The following is a 19,129-nucleotide window of genomic DNA, read 5'->3' as shown; positions in this document are numbered from 1 at the left end:
TCAGCCATGTGCGTCTCAGCAGAGCCAAATGCTGCAGCAGCCCTCCCACCAGGCTGGGCAAGGGGGGAAGGGGGGGGGGGGTTGGGACGCTTCCTCCTTGACGTTGTGAGCCTATCACTCACAAGCTGGGATGTTCCCTCTGCTGCTCTTCATGATCCTTGGCTGATGACCGTGGGCAAAGTGGCAGGCGGCAGGTCCCGCAGCTCTGAGGATACCGAGCTGGTGCACAGGCTCTAGGAGTTGCCAACTCACCAGCCAAGCAGTGGGTTATCAAGCTACTGGCCAGGCCTTCTGCTAGAACTGGTGCAAGAGCCTCAAAAGAAGAGGCTCCATTACCCTTGCCCCACAGAAGCCGGGACCTAGCAGGACAAACCTTATTCTAGCTACAGGCTGCCAATCTGATCAAGTGTCGAGGTGACAATGAGGGATGAAAGGCAGCCTGAGGTACGTGCCAGAGAGTCTGCAGACCAAGACCGGTTGGCCCTTCCCAGTCCCTCATTTCTGGCCCTGTGGCTGCTTATTAGAGCCTGCGATTGGGGAGACCCAGGCTGCTATGCGTTGAGGTCTGTCTGGGTCTAGGGATTCTTCCCAACAGCTGACAGGCCTTGGTCACCAGGGGCAGGCAGAGGCAGTCCCAGGGAGCCCAACAATCCATCCACACAGCATTACCAGAGTCCCAAAGGGAATCAGGAGGACTAACAGGAGACAACCCATCCCTCCCTCCAACTCTAGGAACCAGGCAAACAGTGCTATGGAAACTCAACAGAAAAGCTACAACCATAAAACTCTGTTTAAGACTGGTAACATGGAAAAAATGTTTATATGTTAAGTACAAAAGGGACATAAAATTGTATATACAGTAGAATAACAACTATGTAAACACACCAAAAATCTATGCACAGAAATTTCTAGAGGAACATTTAACACCAAAAGATTAACAGTGGTAGCATTTGGGTGGCAAACTGATTCACTTTAAAATTCCCCAAATTTCCTCAATAAGCATTAATTATGATTGCAACAGGGAAGTTTTATCTAAAAAAATAAAATAAAAATTAAAAAATCCCCCACTGGCTGGTGGTTGAGCAGTGCAGTGTCCCACATAAATCGGTGGCTTTGGCCTGGACTCTTCAAGTGTGGTGCGCCCCTCCCATCCTAGAGAGCTTAGAACACCACTGGCTCCACCCCTGCAGCCCCAGCCCCTCTGCTCCCTTTATCCTGCCTTATTCTTACCACATCACGTCCAATCACTTCCAGCTGTAGCTTTCCCCTTTCCTTCCCAACTTAGGAGCCAGCTCTGTAGCCACAGGTGCCTAGAAAGAGGGGCAGTGACGGGCCTGTTCCAAAGAACGTGGTACCTCAGCTTTGGACACACAAGAACTCTCGAGAGGAATCATCTTCCTTGCTGACAGGCAAGTGGCTGCTCTGGCTGCAGGTATGTTTATTAGGCAGCCCTTCTTATAAACCCAGTCTCAAGCACTCTGAACAGTTACTCCTACCATGAATTTTCTACTTTGGAGAGCCAGGATTGGGCAGTAATAGATCATCTGGTTTCTAGAAGTCTCTCCATTCTGATAAGGCAGAGCTATATACAGTGGGTGGCACTGCAGAAAAGCTTGCAGATTCCAGTCGACATTTTGGAAAGATGTATGCCCTTTGCCCTTTGAGAAACAAGTCAAAAGTAATTGCTAACAAAACAAAACAGTAATTGCTGGCAATTTACAGCCTATTTCTGCTGCTGAACAAAGGCAGTTAATGGCTTGCTTCCCCCTTAGCAACTATGTACTCTTGGGCAAGTCATAACCTTGTGGAGCCCGTTTCTGTATCTGCAGAGAACCTATGACCTACTTAAATGTTTGAGAGCTTCGTGAAATAACATGCCACTGGTACTGCTCTAAGAAGGCCATGCAGGGGAAGGAAAGGCCATGAGCCAGCTGTAGCTCATTTCAACCCTGATCAAGACCTCTCCCTCTTCCAAGAGAAGGCAAGGAAAAGAAAAAAGCAGACATACCAGGTAAACAGGAATGACCTGTAATTGGAAAAGAAGCTTCAGACAAACTGAAAATGCTCTGGTTCCAGCATCTTGTCCCCAGATGCCGGAAGCCAGGCACAAAGGGCATGCAAAAGTGACTGTCACACACGTACAAGCGCAGACAGAGCATCACCGAGCAAAAAGGGGGCTAATACTGCAGAGAGGGCCCCAAAGTGCGGCTTGAGGAATACAAGGGAAGTTATCCCAAGACCCTCAGTTAGCTGCCGTGGGAACAGCAAACACTTGAAGCTTTGCTTCATTCTGTCTCCCAAAGGAAAAAAGGGTAATAGGGAAGACTCACTAACACTTGTGGCAAACACTATTAGCAAGGATGCAGTCTTCTCTCGGGCTGCAGGACTCGACCTCTTTCTGCTGAACTCTGAGAAATGACAGATATTTTATATACATATATATATATGCATACATACATATACATATATATGTATGCACACACGGATATATTTAAATGAAGGTGTACACACTGTGCTAAAATACAAACAACAGAAACCCCATGTCATATATAAAAAGGCTAAATATAACATATAACACAGGCCTACAGCCAGCTCTTGCTTGGGAGCTGGGGAAGGGGTGGTATCATCTGGAGACTCTGTACACAATTTGTGGTGGGCAGGGAAGGCATCAGTGTAAACAACTCAGACTCACTCCACAATACTGGCCCACAGGAAAGCGTGATGTATCTCATGTACAAAAATAGACTCCCACCTTGCTTTTGTACAAAACCAAGCTTGGTAGGCACCCAGAAAGACCGCAGGTCTGTCTTCATGACGGGGGATCACACCAGGCTACTGCTAAACCTCCCAGCCATGGAACTCACCTGCAACCCCCACTTCCCTCCCCTTCAGGCTCCTGGGCCATCTCCCATCCAACACTCAGAGCCTTGAGGCGTGCCCAGATCACCCACCCTCACGTGACTAACTCGCTAGGCTTCCTGGCAAGCAAGGTCCTTTCTGACCCCCAGATATATGAAGACTTATTTCTGTAAATGTTTGGCACCTAAGTAACATGATGGGTGTGGAATATTGCCACAATGACACAGGGAGACCCAGTAACAAGACATGCAGGGTGCGGGCAAGGGGTGCTGAGCTTCCCTAGCATCTCAAAACCAGAACTGTGGCTTCCCATGCATTTATGGGGGTGGGAGAAGGGATGTGCAGAATTAACTTCACCGGCTCCTCAGCAGCAAATACATTCAAAATTGAAGGCGTCTCGAGGGCCCCAGTATACCCTAATCATGAATCTGGTCACTCCTCTGGAGGAGCTCAGTGCAGTGACAGCGGGAAAATCTAAGTCCTGACAGAATCTGCCACACCAACAGTCTTTTTTGAAGAAGCTCGGCAAAGTAATTTTTTTCTTCTGAGCAGATGTACAGCACATCCATGGGAAGGCCATGTGGAAGGATGCTCTCCAGCCCAGTCAAACGATCCGATCCATTATCTCAGTCCCCTCTGAGTTTTTTCCTGTTGGCCACCCTCACTGTACAGAAACAGCCGAGCAGCACCAAGGTCAGTCATCGATGGTGGGCAACCAGAAGGCCTGGAAGGAGAAACATAAATCAACTTTTAAAAGCCAAGCCTCTCTCCTCACTCAGGGTTCTTACCACCACCGTGCCCCCAGCATCAAGGTGCCCAACCCCAACGGTGGAGGAATTTTGGCTGGTGGCCTTCCCTCATGACCAACCGATTCTGACAATCTGTGGAAAAACATTCCCCCTCTGTGCAAAAGTAAGCTGGTTCTGTCTCCAACACTGTCTACCTTCGTAGTCCAGTGGTAAGGAAAAACAAAAGAGCTGTCTGGGGAGGTGGGTATCTGGCCTTACTGCCAATCTGCCAGGTGACCTCCAACATGCCCTCTCCTTCTCAAGCTGTAAAAAAGTGACAGGGACTGAGGTGATTTTGCTGCATTTCTTTCTGACATCGTTTCCTCAGTGTCAAAAACAAAAAAAGAGCGAGGGGGCAATGTGTTCTGGGTAGGCTAGTAGTGAAATCCCTCATCCTCAAATACCCAGGTATACTTAAGAGATGCTAAAAAGAAACCTGAGGCTGAGACACACGGACGCTTTGTTCTGCTAGCATTGCCTAGAAACATAAGGAACTTGGAGGAAACACTAAGTAGTGAGTTATGATCAACTGTAGAAATTTCTCAGGAATTCAGCATAAACTGAAAGAGAAATGGCAAACAGAGAGGTTGCAGCCACAATAGGCTGGTTCGAAGTATTTTAAGAAGCCAAAAAATTGTTAGGCATAGTCCCAAGTAGTTTGGTCATAAAACCAGGGGCTACAGCAAAAATGGGCCTGAGGTCTCCCAGCAGCTTACAGGTGATCCCAGATCATAGAAATAAGGGTGAAAGTGAAAGCCAAGTCCAACCAGAGATCAGATAATAGGAGGTGAACCAGGGAAGCCATGAGCTGAGAAACATGAACTTGGATGCTTATCAGGAACCTATTTAGGACACAGTTCACTGAAGCACCCACCACCCCAAATGGAAAGGGCCCTTATATGGAAGACATCTCCTGTGTTCACATACCATGTTGGAACATGCGCTGGCAAAGGTCATGAACTTGGGGTTGAACTGCAAACAGGTAATAGGGCCTGTGTGTTTGCCATCCAACACAGCTACTTTTATACCACTCTCTCCATTCCAGACATGGATCTTGCCATCCTCTGAACCTAAAGAGAATGATAAAGGAAAATACAACAGCTCAAGGCACAATGCAAAGAAAAGTGGGAAAGACAGACTGACATCTGGAGAAAAGTCAAGCTTCAGGACCTGGCCCTCATCTGAAATTGAGGGAGAAGGGGCAGTGAAGAAAGGACACTTTGGAAACTGACCTTAACCCTAGTTATTTGTTCCCATCCAAGTGATTTCCCCTCTAACTTTAGTTTTCTCATTTAAAAAGGGGGCTACGGGGCACCTGGGTGGCTCAGTTGATTAAGTGTCTGACTTTGGCTCAGGTCATGATCTCACAGTTCGTGGGTTTGAGCCCCACATCAGGCTCTGTGCTGACAGTTCAGAGCCTGGAGCCTGCTTCAGATTCTGTGTCTCCCTCTCTCTCTGACCCTTCCCTGCTTGTGCTCTGCCTCTCAAAAATAAACATTAAAGGAAAAAATTTTTTAAAAAAGGAGGGGGCTAAATACCATCACATCCCACCAACACCAAGCCACTGAAAACCGAATGCAGGGTTAAATCAGAAAGCCAGTATTATTAGTAAGACTGTGCTTGTGGAGTTTAACTCTTATGCTGGTCCAACCAACATTAATGCCAGGTCCCAGTAAAGAAGTCAAAATCAGGATAAAGACACTGCACCTTTGGCATAAGACTACACATTGTGGTGAGATAGGTGAGAACACCCATCAAGAGGATAATAGATAGTATTTTAATTAGTTAAAACTAACAAAAATAAAACAAAAAAATACACAGTACAGAGAAATAACCCCCCAAGGGGGATAAAGAAAGCTTACCAATCATAATAAACTGGGAGTCTGGAGTAAATGAGGCCTCCAGAGTGACAGCTTTGCTGTTGGCATAACCCTAAAAAAAAGCAGAACAGTTCTCTTATCACAGCCCTATTAATATAAAATAATTGCCTATAAACACTTACCCAGCACACACATCACCTTCCTTTCCATGAAACCCTCTCCTCTTCATGCAAAGTGCCACCAAGGTTCCAAACTCAGCTGCCACCCTTTACAGTTCACCCCCATCCCCAACTCCATATTCAATGCAACTAGAAAATTATTATGGCAAGGAATTACTTTGTATCTAAATTCCAAACTTGGGACACTATGTGAGAGAAGTGAATGTCTCAGAATCCAAGAGAAGTTAGTTCATGTTCAGAATGAAAATGCATGTCCATGCTTCCATCAGTGAGTCAAGGATAACCACTGGTCTCCATCAACCAGCTACCACAATTCTCAGCCCAGGAGGGAGGAGCATGGAAACAGCCATGCTCAAAGGTTGTCAGCTCACCCCAAAGGTGTGCATCACCACTCCCTTGAATGCATCGATGAGACGGATGAAGCTGCCATTGGTGGAGATGAGGATGAGTTTACCATCATTGCTGAACTTAAGTCCTGTCCACTCACAAGTCCGATCGTACTGCATCTTAAAAGTCGCAAATGGCCCCTGAAATGATAAAAACAGCAGCCCCAGCCCAAGGCCCATCAATATTCCTTCTGCCAGAGCCAACTCTCATTCTGTCCCTTTAGATTCCTTTTTGGCTAGGAAAAGCAAGGAAGAACTATTGCTCTGACATTCGCCAGTGTCTACCACATACCTCCTTTATCATGGAAAAGGCTCTCATCTTACCCTTCAAAACCTCCATGATATGAAGATAGCTCAAAGATTCAAAGATTTACCTTATCAAAAGAGCGAAGGTCATAAAGTTTGACCATTTCAGAATTGACACCTGCAGCAAAAATTAACCCTTCTGGATCAAAGGAACAAACTGGCTTGCCTTGTAGATGCATGAGGCCCTATGAAAAAATAAGAAAAAAGGTTAATGAACCCAGGATCTTACCACCATGTAATTTACTTTTTCCAATGAAAACTAAGAAAGGACACAAACAGATACCTACCCAGAGAATGGAAAAAGCAAACAAACCTAACTAAAATAAGGCTTTTTGCAAACAGGTCTCCATACAACTGGTTTCATCAACCCTAACTGTACAACTCTATAGACACTGAATCCAAATAAAAACAAATTCTTTGAGCATAAAAGCTATAGCTCACAGGTTTCAGGAAAATGGTTTTGAAAGCAAAAATCCACAGAGCATAATGCAATATGCACTGGATTAGGGTATTAGCTTAATTACCAGCCACCTACCAGGAAAACAGATTTTCTCCAAAGTTTAGAAAGACTTTGGGATCTCAGAATGGAACGAGTACTTTCTCCTTTCCTTGAGAGGAAGAGCTGATGATAGTGCCTACCATAGAAAACTCTAACTGTGAGGTACCATTACCTGGCAGTTAGGAGACCGGAGATCCCAGAGTCGAATGGTCTTATCAAGAGACCCAGAAATGAAAGTGTCATCCACAGGTGACATGGACAAGGCCACCACCCTGCAATGCATCAAGATAAATAGGAGTTGAAGCATAATATTTGCAAAAATTGGATGTGAACTCTAAACCACTCTACCTGCCTAGCTACATTATATATACCTGTTCTCCCAACACTGCCGTTTTAAGAAACATACACATATAAACAATCTGGAATAACCAAAAGCAACTAATATAATGAAAAAACAAACTTCGAGCTACAGCATAAAAATGTTAAGCCTCCAATGCAAAGCAAACCACAAGGAGACACCACTACACACCTATTAGAATAATTAGAAGCCTCATGCATTGCTGGTTGGAATGTAAAATGGTGCAGGTGCTTTGCAAGATTTATAGTTCCTCAAAAAGTGAAAGGTAGTTACTATATGACCCAGAAATTCCACTTCTAGGTATATACCCAAGAAAAATGGAAACCTATGTCCATACAAAAAGGTACACACATGCTCACAACAGCATTATTCATAATAGCAAAAAAGTGGAAACCCAAATGCCCATCAACTAATGAATGGATAAGCAAAATGTGGTGTCTCTATACAATGAAACATTTGATAATACAAAGAAATGAAGTACTGATTCATGTTACAACATGTTATGAACCTTGGAAACATGGTAAGTGAAAGAAGTGGACATGAAAGGGCACAAACTGTCTCATTCATTTATAAAAAATGTCCAGAATAAACAAAGCTATAGATATAGAAAGAAGATTAGTGGTTGCTGGGAACTTATAGGAGGAGGCATGGGGGGTGACTGCTAATGAATACAGGGTTTCTATTTGGGAGTGATGAAAGTGTTCTGGATTAGTGGTGATGGTTGCCCAATTCTGTGAATATACTAAAAACCTGAACTGTATACTTTAAGAGGGTGAATTTATGGTACTAAACTATATCTTAATTAAAAAACAAAACCTACCAAAAAATCCTTAATTACTTAACTAGAATTTTGTGGACTATACTAACAGTCTTAAACCTGAGTACAATCAGCATTATCTGAGGGTGGATTAAAAACACAGACTACTGAGATCCACTCCCAGAACTTCTAATCCAGTAGGTCTGAGAACCTGCTCCCAGGTGATGGTGAGGCTGTTGGTTTGGGCACTACTTACTAAGCCAAGCCACAGGCCTGTGCTAATAGCAACTGTTATTTCTGATATGAGTCCCCTTTTATGGTTATACCACTAAGAGTCACTCACTAGAAAACATTTCTTCCAAGGGCTCCCGAGCTCTCTTGTCCCCTTTGCTCATATTCTCACTCTGCCACTCTGCTATGAAGACACCAGCCACCTCCCAAGCATTTGGGCCTGGCCTGCAATGAAGGACAGCATGTGGCTCTACCAAAGCCCCAAGTGAAGTTTCATTGAGGGCCACAAGCTATGACCTGTATATATAATGCCTATGAGTCTATATTACCACCTATAGAGAAGGCCCTTGTGGAAATAGACACTTGGATAACTCTTCCTTCTGGACTATGGAAGAGTAGTTCTGAATTCTGGCTTGGCCGTAAAACACTTCATAGATACAGAAGCTGGTATCACAGATGAAGATTATAAAGGAAATGTTGGTGTTGTGCTGTTTCATTTGATAAAAGTTTGAAGTCAAAAAGATGACCAAATTGCACAGCTCATTTGTGAATGGATCTTTTATATAGAAATAGAGTAGGTTCAAGTTTTGGATGACACTGAAAGGGGTTCAGAAGGTTTTAGTTCCATTGGAAAGCATTCAAATTTATGCCATGAATAGAAAATGGGAAAATGTACTTTTTTTTCTTTAAATTTTTACCTAAAGAAAAATTTCTTCCAATATAACTCAATTAACATCCATACTAGTTCCTCAACTTAAACATTTAAAGATACCGTAAGCCAAAATTTCCTGGGAATGCTGAGGCGGTAATAAAACAGTGAGCAGAATGCATACGTACATGTAATTTTAGGTCACTGTATTCAGGTCAAAAGCTCAGAGAAAGTCTATCTTGGGCTCTATGCTGAGAAGTGAAGAGAATACAACGAGGAGTAAAACCTCAACTCTAGAAGCACCTGAATGGCTCAGTCGGTCTAACTTTGGCTCAGGTCATGATCTCATGGGTCTAGCCCCGTATCGGTCCCTCTGCGGTCAGCACACAGCCTGCTTTGGATCCTCTGTCCCCCTCCCTCTCTGTTCCTGCCCTGCTTATTCTCTCTCTCTCAAAATAAATAAACTTAAAAACAAAAACAGAAACAAACAACAACACGAAAATAGCCCAACTCTAAGAAAGCTTAACTGTCCAGTCCAGGGAACTCCAAGAGAGGGTCAGAGAAGGCTTTCTGGAAGAAGCACCACATGTGGTGGACAGGATTTCAATGAGAGATGTCTTTACAAAAAAAGTGCCAGACAGGAAGGCATGAGGCCCATGTCTAGGAAGCAGCCCAGAATTCACCTCAACTTGAGTGGTGGAAGATAATGTTGGGAAAATGAGTCACAACCAGAGGGAGGAAAGCCTCACTCCAAGGGGAAGGGGCAGACAGATATGGAGAACTATTAAAGTTCTCCACAGAGATATAGATAGACTATGAAGTGGTCGGAACTGTAATACAAGATGCTAAAGAAGGATGATGAGGGATAGGGAGATTAATTAGGATTTGACTGTAATTCACTTTACAGTGCATGAGCCAGGGCCGAAGAAAAGGAGAGTGACACACTAGGTTAAACCTAGGTAGAATCAATAGGATTAACAACTTACTAGATGTGAAAGCAAGGGAAAGAAAGCGAACAGGGAACAGAGGCTTTGAGTTAGGATAATTAGAAGGGACAGTGATAAAGAAACATGAGGCCGACAGAGAGGATATGGCCCACAGCATGTAACGAGGGATGGTATGCTGGACCTGTCAGGTGGAAGCATGAAAGAGATATCCACGTAGATGTATATAAAACCTGGAGGTGGAAATGGAGTCTGGAAATCAGGGTAGACATGAGCTAAAAATATTGATTTGGGAAGCCATCCGAGTAGAGGTAAATGAAATTAGTGATGAAGATGTGAGAAAATATCAAGACAGGAGAAAAGCTAGGGTGAAATCTTACTTATTTTAGAGTCAAAAGGAGAAAGAAAGGCCAAGAATTGCAAGAGTGAAACCAAAATGGGAAAGTAAGGCTGCCAAAGGGGGAAAAAAAAAGTCACTGAGAAGTTGAACACCAATAAAAGCCAAAAACCCAAAAACCCTAAAACCAACCCCCACCCCCCACCCCCGAAGACAGATTTTAACTGGAGACAGCAGGGAAAGAGGAGTAAAACAGCATGGAAAAAGCCCCATAAATGAGCCCGGGACTAGACCAAATGATTTAAACAGTGAATGAGTGAGGAGGTGGAGATGGGAGTATGCAGATTATTCTTTCATGTTTGACAGTTAAAAGGAGTGGGAGATGAGTTCAAGAAATAGATTTAAGATAAGGAAGACCAAGTAAGTTTGTAGGCAGCAAGGAAAAGTCTAGTTAAGAAGATGGAAACAAGTAGAAAGAAGGAGGTTGGTTTTGTCAAGGAAGAAAGGATGCTTCTTTTCAAGGAAAGGGTTCCAAGGAAGTTGAAAAGAACTCATTTTGGATGGCCTTGATTTTCTTAAAAAAAAAAAAGGGGGGGGTGGGGCAAAAAGTTATCTCCTGAGAATCAGGACATCAAAAAGCTGGATAATCAGGAAGATTGGAAAGAATTTCAAACAACTACAATCAACTCAAATCATTTGTGAACATTAATTTGACTACAAACAAGCAAAAACATCTACTTATCACAAGCCATCATTTGTTTGTTTGGGACCAGTAACCAATAGCTGTCAGCTCTCACCTTCAGCAACATAGATATGCTCTGCCCAATCAAAAGTGCAGCCTAAAACAGGGTGCTCTTGGTCCATCTCCTGTTAAGGTTCTGTACCACTCCAAGTTGTACTGTGTTAATGTATGTTTGTAAACATAAGCAGGAGGAAATACCCTCAGTGATTAAAAAATCATCCAAAGGAAAATGTGTTTAACACTCAACCCAAACTTGAATATTTGAAGAAAAAACACTGGGGGAACTGGGGTACGAGACAGAGGGAAACAAAATGCATTACAAAACAGAATAAGGAAACAAGCTTCTGGACTTTCAAAAGTCACAAAGGACAATTTTATTTATTATTATTTTTTTCATCCTCATTAATATCTCCACATGGAACATGTTTATGAAGACTAGGGGCCTGCTGTAATGGGGCCACCAGTACTGGAAGAGGCCTCACATATAAATAGTCCTTTCATTAAGGGACAACTAATATTTGGGGTTCCTCAATGATAAATGTAATTTGTACTATATAGGTTTCCACTGAGTGTCTTTAATACACTTTTTCCCCAATTATGTTTTAACTGAGATTTCAGTTTATCTATGAAGTCCTACCCCTGCCTCCACAACCTCAGTAAATCAAGTATTGACTGTTTTAGGGAGAGTTAACAAGAGAAGACTAAGAGGAATGCCAAACAGCAGTAAGGAACTAGCTTTAGTTCACTAATAAAATCTCTCTACTCTCCTAGTCTCTGGGTAACCTCAGGGGTAAAAGAACTACTTCTGTAACATCTGGGTCTTACCTTTTGCTATGTCCAGGAAAGTATCTGATGTATTTGTTGTCATGCAAGGACAGGTAACGAATAGTATCTGTAAGAAGACAAATAAGGCATGATGATACCCTATTATTTTTAAAGGAATTACTGTACATTTTCATCTTGAAAACAAGGCCAAAAAATTTATTGTTTTCCATAACTCAAGCAAGGTGTGAATAAGTAAGGCTGAGTAATTCCTCTCCACAGCTGAAGAATGGGCACTACAGATTTCACATAATTCAAAAGCAGAGTTCGTTCTTAAGTTGACAGCATATACAGCAATTTTTAAAAATCATTGTTACCACCAATCTTTGGCTTCTGCATAGTTACAATGCAACCCGTCCTGCAAATATACCCTGCCTGCACCACCCCCACAAAGCACAATAGGTTCAGTGCTCACAGAATGGCAAGCCTTAAAGGAAAACATTTAGCTGCTAAGGAAACAGGCTCAAAGAATTAAGAAGCCATGCTAAACTGAGGATCAGGCTGAACTCTGGCATAATATTTTTGTCCAGGGTTCTCCAACAGCGTGTTAGGGACCTAAATGTTAATTGGGTATATAATCTACATCAAAACTAAACAAATGGAAACAGAAGTAACGTCCTACTACTTTTTAAGTTAACCAGCTATCCACTGGTACTTTGTGCATCAGAGAGAAGTCAGTTGATAATAATAATAATAATAATAATAATAAAGTGTCCAAAAGAACAAATCAGGAAATTGGGTTAAAAAGATCTTAAAACATTTAAAAATTAAACTCATAAATACATCAGTAAGTCACAGCAGCGAGATTCTGTCAATATCAAAGAAAAGAATAATCATAGAGATTTGTGCTTGGGGAGAAAAAGACAAACACTCTTAAAAACCAAGTGATTCTACCTGAAAGAGTAAACAAAAAGATGGCGGTGGAAAGGGAATGAAGTGCCATAAAGAACAGAACTAGAAAGTACTATGCCTTGCAAAAGACTAGGAGTAGGAAGCAATTGTTGCGAAAAAGGCAATAGGAAATGGTGCCAATATAGATAGGAAAGCATAGAAAGAACATTCTAGAGGCAAACAGAACACAGAAACAAAGAGGCTGAAAGCACCAAGTCATTCCAGTTGTTCACAGGGGTACTTTCTAGTAACAGGGAGTCTAACTCGGGAGAGGGAAAACCACACTCTTCGTATGTTCCAAAACTGAACTCTATATAGTTTTCCTTGAAAATCTTCAAAGTTCTAGAATGACAACTATGAAGTCTTCCTGAATGTTCTATTGCTAGTAACTACTCACCTGCCCTAAGCAGAAAAAGACTTTCCTCCCCATTACCTGGTTTCCCAGAGATGAGCAGGGAGTCGCCATCCTCTCCGCCCCACTCAGTAGCTGGTGCACTGTTCCTGGCAAGGCAGTGGCCTGTACAGTTATCTCCTGTACCGGGTGGTATCATAGACCCTCAAACTGTACAAACTACTACCTCAGCCTGGAATCAGGCAAAAGGAAACGGAGCGCTGGAGGAACTCTTCAGGATGCACTCGAGACAGGAAAGGCAACATCCTCCCAGCAGAGGCCTGGCAGCAAAGCTGCAAGTGCCACACATTTGCCTCATTTTGCACCATATTTGGAGAATCCTCACATTTAATCACCCCACCAGAAGAAGTATACCAGTCATTCAGGTGATCACATAGATATGTTTCCTCAGGATCCTAATGTTTTATATTCTTGTCCAAAAGCATCAATTGCACTGCTTACTTAGAAAACCACTTCTGAAATAGAGGCATGAAAAGTAGAAATGATATACTTACTAAAAATCAGTACAGGCAGAAAAGTCTCATTTAAAAAAAAAAAAAAAAAAGGACTTCCGCCCATCTGCTCTGAGATAAGCATAGCCAAAACAGCAGTCTAAGTGATCTTTGTGGATGACATTAGAAAAATCTTAATTGCAGGGGCGCCTGGGTGGCTCAGTCGGTTAAGTGGTCGACTTCACCTCAGGTCATGATCTCGCAGGTCATGATCTCACAGTCTGTGGGCTGGGGCCCCGCATCGAGTTCTGTGCCGACAGCTCAGAGCCTGAAGCCTGCTTTGGATTCTGTGTCTCCCTCCCTCTCTCTCTCCCTGCCCCTCCCCTGCTCATGTTCTGTCTCTCTCTCAAAAATAAACATTAAAATTTTAAAAAAAGAAAAAAAAACTTACTATAAAAAGCGAGACAATCAATAAATCAGTGAGATAAATGGAAAAAAAAAAAAAAAAAAGAGTCCTAAGGTGAAAGTCCTCAACTACCAAGATGAACTGTCAACTGAGAATGACTTATCCCAGGGGAAATAAATGCAGGTAAAAACAAGATCAAGATCATTTATTAGATAAAGAAATTCACAAATTTAATTTATAAAAATAACTCTTTACTCTTTAAAGCCATTAACTTTATTTAAAAGTTAAAAGGGGAAGGGCCCTCTAGCTGGCTCAGTCTGAAGGGCATGTGACTCTTTTGATTTCAGGGTTGTGAATTCGAGCCCCACATTGGGTATAGAGATTACTTACAAATAAAGTCTTTAAAAATAAATAAAATGGAAAAGGGACAAAATTCAGATTAAAAATGGTCCCTAAAATTAAACATAATTAAGCTCAATACACTGTCCTTCATGACACAGACCATGAAAGGTAGAGCATACACCAAAAACTCATCTAAGGTCCCTAAACTACCACAGCTCAAACATTCGTGGTTATTTGCCACTTGCTGTATGTCAAATAGTTTTTCCTTTTATTTGTTCAAAAAGTATTCTTTCAAGTTTAAAGAAATACAAACTATAAATATAATTCATTGCTTCCTATACCCACTCTCCATTCTAATCTAGAGACCTTTCATACTCCATTTCAAGTCCTTCAAAAGTATTGGTGGCTTGTTTCCAGCATCCCTTCAGTCATAACAATTGCTAACATCTTAAGAAAATATGTTTAAATTACAGAAACTTTAAGCAAAGCAGAAATCGTCACAAAGATTCCAAGAACTACTTAACAAAAGAAATCATAACCATTACTTCCTAAAAAGAAGGCTTGCTTACCGTCTATTTTGTTAGAGCTGTAAACGACTGTGTTTGCTGCATGGGTGTATCTGATGAGGTCCACGCCATATTTCTTACTGTACAGGGTTCTCTTTGGTCTGATGAGGAAATGGACAGAGAAAGAAAACCATCAAAATCCTCCATCACCAAAACCTAGGATCTTCATATAAACAGAAGAATCTGAATGATGTGGCAAGGATGAGAATTCTTTGGAAGCTCTAACACTGGAAAGAAACACAATTTCTTCCAAACGAGAGAAAACAAATGGAATCAATCAAGTGCAACAGACTTTCACCTCTAAACAACAAATGCTGAGGTTAGGAAGTGGAAGTAAATCTGAGGGCTCAACTGAGTCTTTACTACAATGTTCAGAAGTAAGTTTTGAGAAAAAGTACATCTTTTTGGAAAGAAAGGCACACAAAACACAAGTCACAGTTTATAACAAAGAGGGATATGGGAATATGTTAAATTAGTGAGGCCCAAACTTTTCTTGAGCCATTCACTTAGAAACCAGATCTTTTCTCAAGAAGAAACAAATGATTTATCAAAACTGAAACCAGATGTAAAACTGCTTGTCTTTCCTAATATAACCTGCAGTTGCAGAAGCTATCTATCCTTCCTATTCTACAAGTCCAAAGTACTTACTGAGGCTTTTAGAAGGCAAGGCTGATTCTCCCTAGAAAAAAACTGGTCATTGGTTCTTTTCTTTTTAATGTAAAATCACATAATTCTAAGCTAGGAGTTACAAATTCATATGAAGTTCCTTTTCCTTCAATGTCTTCCTCTATAGGACCCCGAAAATCAAAGATCAAACTGAAACTGATCTCAGTAAAATCTTTAACCAAAAGCTCACAATGTTCTACATTTGGGTATTGGAGGATTTTATAAATTGTATACCAATGTTTACAAAGAGTTCCAATTTTGAAAAAGAAAAAAATTCGCCCTCTCAATGAAGCCTAGATGCTAAACAATCAGATTACCCAAGCAGCTTTAAGAACTCAAATATTTGCACTTTCAATTTTTGTTAATGTCAGTGAGGTCAAGGGTTTCCAAAACTACCCTACCCAAAACTCATTTCCAAACAAGCTTCTCATTCCAAATGCACTGAATTTTCCACATTCTCACCTTTAACTGAAAGCTTAAAAAGATCAGCTCAAAGGCTACCCTGTTGAATCCCCTACCCTGGGCTCTGCTGTGGGGTTACTGTGTGGTAAACAGCAAACACATGTATGCACATACATGTGTTCTTGCTCTCAAAAAATAGTTGACTTTATTTCTACAAGTGGAAAAAGAAGCTTACTTATCCCAACAATTCAGTCTAAAATAGTGAAGACATATCCTGAAGAGCCAATGTTAAAGGGTATGGAATAAGGAAAGTTTTTAGTTCCACTTATGTATGGCCTATTTGTCTCAAACACTAACCTGAGATTCATTTTTCATAACAGAAATCTTTTACCTCATACCACTTCCTAGTTTGAAAACAAGATCCTAATTTTTGCATCCATTTCAGAGGATCTTTACAAAGCCCATGCACAACATTTTTCCATGAATATTTTGGTAAGCTTCTTTCCACAAACTACGATTCTGGTGATCAGGCATGAATAAAAAATATTATGAAAAATTTTCATCACCTAGCAGATAATATATTTTATAAGTCTTTCAAATTGAAAAATCACTCAACGGATGAACAAAAACAACGGACAAAATGAACAAAAAACTGGAAAATATTAAGTATAAAGAATCTTGTTTTGACCATCTTCAAACTCCCAAATTCTAACATTTAGTACCATCTAGTAGAGATACTATGACTTCCAAGGAAACACTACTCTTCTACCAATGTTGATTTGACTTATACTAGTGGCACATTTTTTTCCTCACATTACCCCTTAGGATCATGGACTCTTAAAGGCAAAAGAGGTCATCTAATACTCAGAGAAGTGATCTAACCAATGTCACATACCTGGTCACAAAGCCAAACTAGAACCCAGGTCTCCTAACTACCAAGCCACTCCCTTGCCATAGACCACAATGAAATAAGGTCACAATTAATTGATAAGAGAAAATTTAAAAGAGAATGCCCTATACTATTATATCAATACTAAATTTGCTAATTTGGATAATTGTGCTCTGGTTGTGTAAAAGAATGTCCTTGTGCTGAGGAAATCCATGTTGAAGTGTTTGGAGATCAGGGGCTTGACACCTCCAACTTATTCTCTTAATGGTTCATTAAAAAATGCATACCTAAATACTTAACACAGAGAGCTGTAATGCAAAAGAGGTAAAATGTAACTGATTATTGGACGATATGGATCTCTGAAATACTGTTTAACTTTCCTGTAAGTTTGTAATTATGTAAAAAGCTACATGAGTGAATAAACTGCATGTCATAAAATTAACATTTTACTTCCAAGTAAAATGTCACTGCTCCCAACAAGTAGAAATTATGCTATACTTAGAGAGAAACTACTAAGAAGGCTATCACAACCTTCATCTCCTTTGAATGAGAACACACATCTCCATCATCAAGGTTCCAGGTAGAGGTTCCAATCTGTGCACAAGCACTCAACACTTCAAGCCAGTCAGCTTCAAATTACTTCTAGTCCCAGGAACCCACAATCCTAATCCCGACTCCAGCTCTATATGTTACTCTCTCTTCCAAGCTGATTCAAATGACCAAACCTGGACAGAAATACATCTACTAATGAATAACGTTGACTCAAGTCAGCACTGGTCCAGCTAACAATGCTCTCTTCCCTTAGGACCACCACTCTAGGCCACTCGTCTGCATACTGCAGGCAGATCCAGAGCCAGTTACATAATACTTTTCCATAGCCCCCGTGGGAAAAAATTGGGAAGAAGTTACAGCTTAGACCAAAACAACATTACTTTAGATAACCGAATTCACAAACGAAGAGACAAGTTCCAAAGAAAGTTTACAGAAGGCATCGGTTTTAAACAAAACAAAAGGCAAAAAGAACAGTTGGAAAAGACAGAGAAAACCCCAACGATTCAAAAAATAAGATCTGGAATTAGGTAACAAAATGAAATCTGACAAAACCACTAGCCACCGAATTATACCAAATAGCCACAAGCCTGCTTGGAGAAGGTGGCTGAGGGAAATCGAATCTAGCCTAAGCCACTTTCTGCTCCAAAGGAGTTCACAATTTAGTAACGAGAAAGCAAAGCAGGTTTATAAAGGGTGAGGTGAAGCTGACAAGGTCCCCAGAGAAAAAGGCAAAAATGTGCTTATAAGACTTTAGAGATGCAGTGCGGTGGCAACACAGAAATTTCACGATCAGACCCTGAATTTTGGTAATTCCAGTTGGACCATAAAGTGTAAATTAGAAATATATATAAGAGGAAACATAAAATTGTTTTGGGATGCTATGTTTTCCTAGTAGGTTCCCATTCAGGTCAGGATGGGACAGACAAGTTAGGTTTTTTTGGCAAAAAGGAAAAGTTTCTGGTGTTGTTAAAAAGTTAACTACAAATGTGGGCAATGGGTCTGAGGGAGTAAAAGAATGATTTGGAACCGAAAGAAAAAGACAGGGGGCCCAAAGAGGCACAACAAATAAATCCTGACAGCTAAGAACTGCAACCCACGCGGCCTTCCGGCAGAAGGCGGCGGGAAGCTAAGGGGCAGGGGATGGGCGGAGTGCCAGGGCTGAATCGAGGTCACCGAGGAGGGCAGAGACAGCGAGCTGTGACGCTGCTTGACTGAGGCAGGAGCGCAGCCTCTGCGGTTCCGCGCGGGGGGCCAGAGCCGACCGGCACCTCTGACAGAGTCGGAGGAGCGGAAAAGCTACCTGCTGGGGCCCAGGTGGGCGGACCGGGCGTTTAAAGGTCAAGGTCAAGGTGGGGTTTGGCAAGCGATACGGAAGCGCTTTTCCAGGAGGCCGAAAGCAAGCAAAATAATAACGATGGTAGTATCACTCTCACTATTCTTATTATTTTTAAAAAGGTCTCCTGGACATCTTCGGAATGAAGCGGCCCTGGCGGCAGCGAGTGCAAAACAGGCCGGAGAGGGCGGCGGGGCCGGGGGCGGGCGGCGGGGCGAGCGCTGGGCCACGAGAGGGAGAGAGGGAGGGACGGACAGACTCGGGCCCGGGCCCAGGGCCACCGCCGCACTCACTTGCCCTCCTGGCAGTCATAGAGCACGATGGAGTCGTCGTCGCTGCTCGAGATGACCGTCTCGCCGTTGGGGCTAAAGTCAAAGCAGTTAATCTTGTCCGAGTTCTCGCGGAACACCTTGGCGACGCGGAAACTCCGCAGCACGCTGTCGGTCAGCTTCATGGCGGCGGCTGCTGGAGGCGGTGGCGGCGGCGCAGGGCTGGGGCGGGGCCCGGCAGCAGGCGGGCGGGCGGGCTGGCTGCCGAGGGGCCGACCCGGGCGGGGCGGGCG

General features: G+C 42.3%; 1 protein-coding gene across 1 annotated transcript; it reads right to left on the bottom strand.

Moving 5' to 3' along the window:
- Positions 1 to 801: 801 nt before the first annotated feature.
- Positions 802 to 19,089, bottom strand: WDR82 (WD repeat domain 82). Its single transcript, XM_027038880.2, has 9 exons — positions 18,861 to 19,089; positions 14,729 to 14,826; positions 11,681 to 11,747; positions 7,010 to 7,109; positions 6,407 to 6,523; positions 6,018 to 6,173; positions 5,510 to 5,579; positions 4,575 to 4,717; positions 802 to 3,583 (listed from the first exon to the last, which is right to left on the bottom strand). Exons 1-9 carry the CDS (start codon positions 19,019 to 19,021, stop codon positions 3,554 to 3,556), a joined length of 942 nt encoding a protein of 313 aa, XP_026894681.1. The 5' UTR covers positions 19,022 to 19,089; the 3' UTR covers positions 802 to 3,553.
- Between the last annotated feature and the right edge of the window lie 40 nt (positions 19,090 to 19,129).

This window comes from Acinonyx jubatus, chromosome A2 (assembly GCF_027475565.1).
Source record: "Acinonyx jubatus isolate Ajub_Pintada_27869175 chromosome A2, VMU_Ajub_asm_v1.0, whole genome shotgun sequence".
NCBI classification, from domain to species: Eukaryota; Metazoa; Chordata; class Mammalia; order Carnivora; family Felidae; genus Acinonyx; species Acinonyx jubatus.
Note: the sequence above shows the minus strand (reverse complement) of the source record. Positions and strands in the feature narration are given on the sequence as shown.

Excerpts from the sequence above, each read along its gene's own strand:
- WDR82 (XM_027038880.2), bottom strand. The coding sequence starts at position 19,021 with ATGAAGCTGACCGACAGCGTGCTGCGGAGTTTCCGCGTCGCCAAGGTG. Across the intron at positions 6,524-7,009 it reads TCCGGTCTCCTAACTGCCAG|GGCCTCATGCATCTACAAGG; the intron begins GTAATGGTACCT and ends ATTTTTTCATAG. Across the intron at positions 5,580-6,017 it reads TGGTGATGCACACCTTTGGG|GGTTATGCCAACAGCAAAGC; the intron begins GTGAGCTGACAA and ends GCTTTTTTTTAG.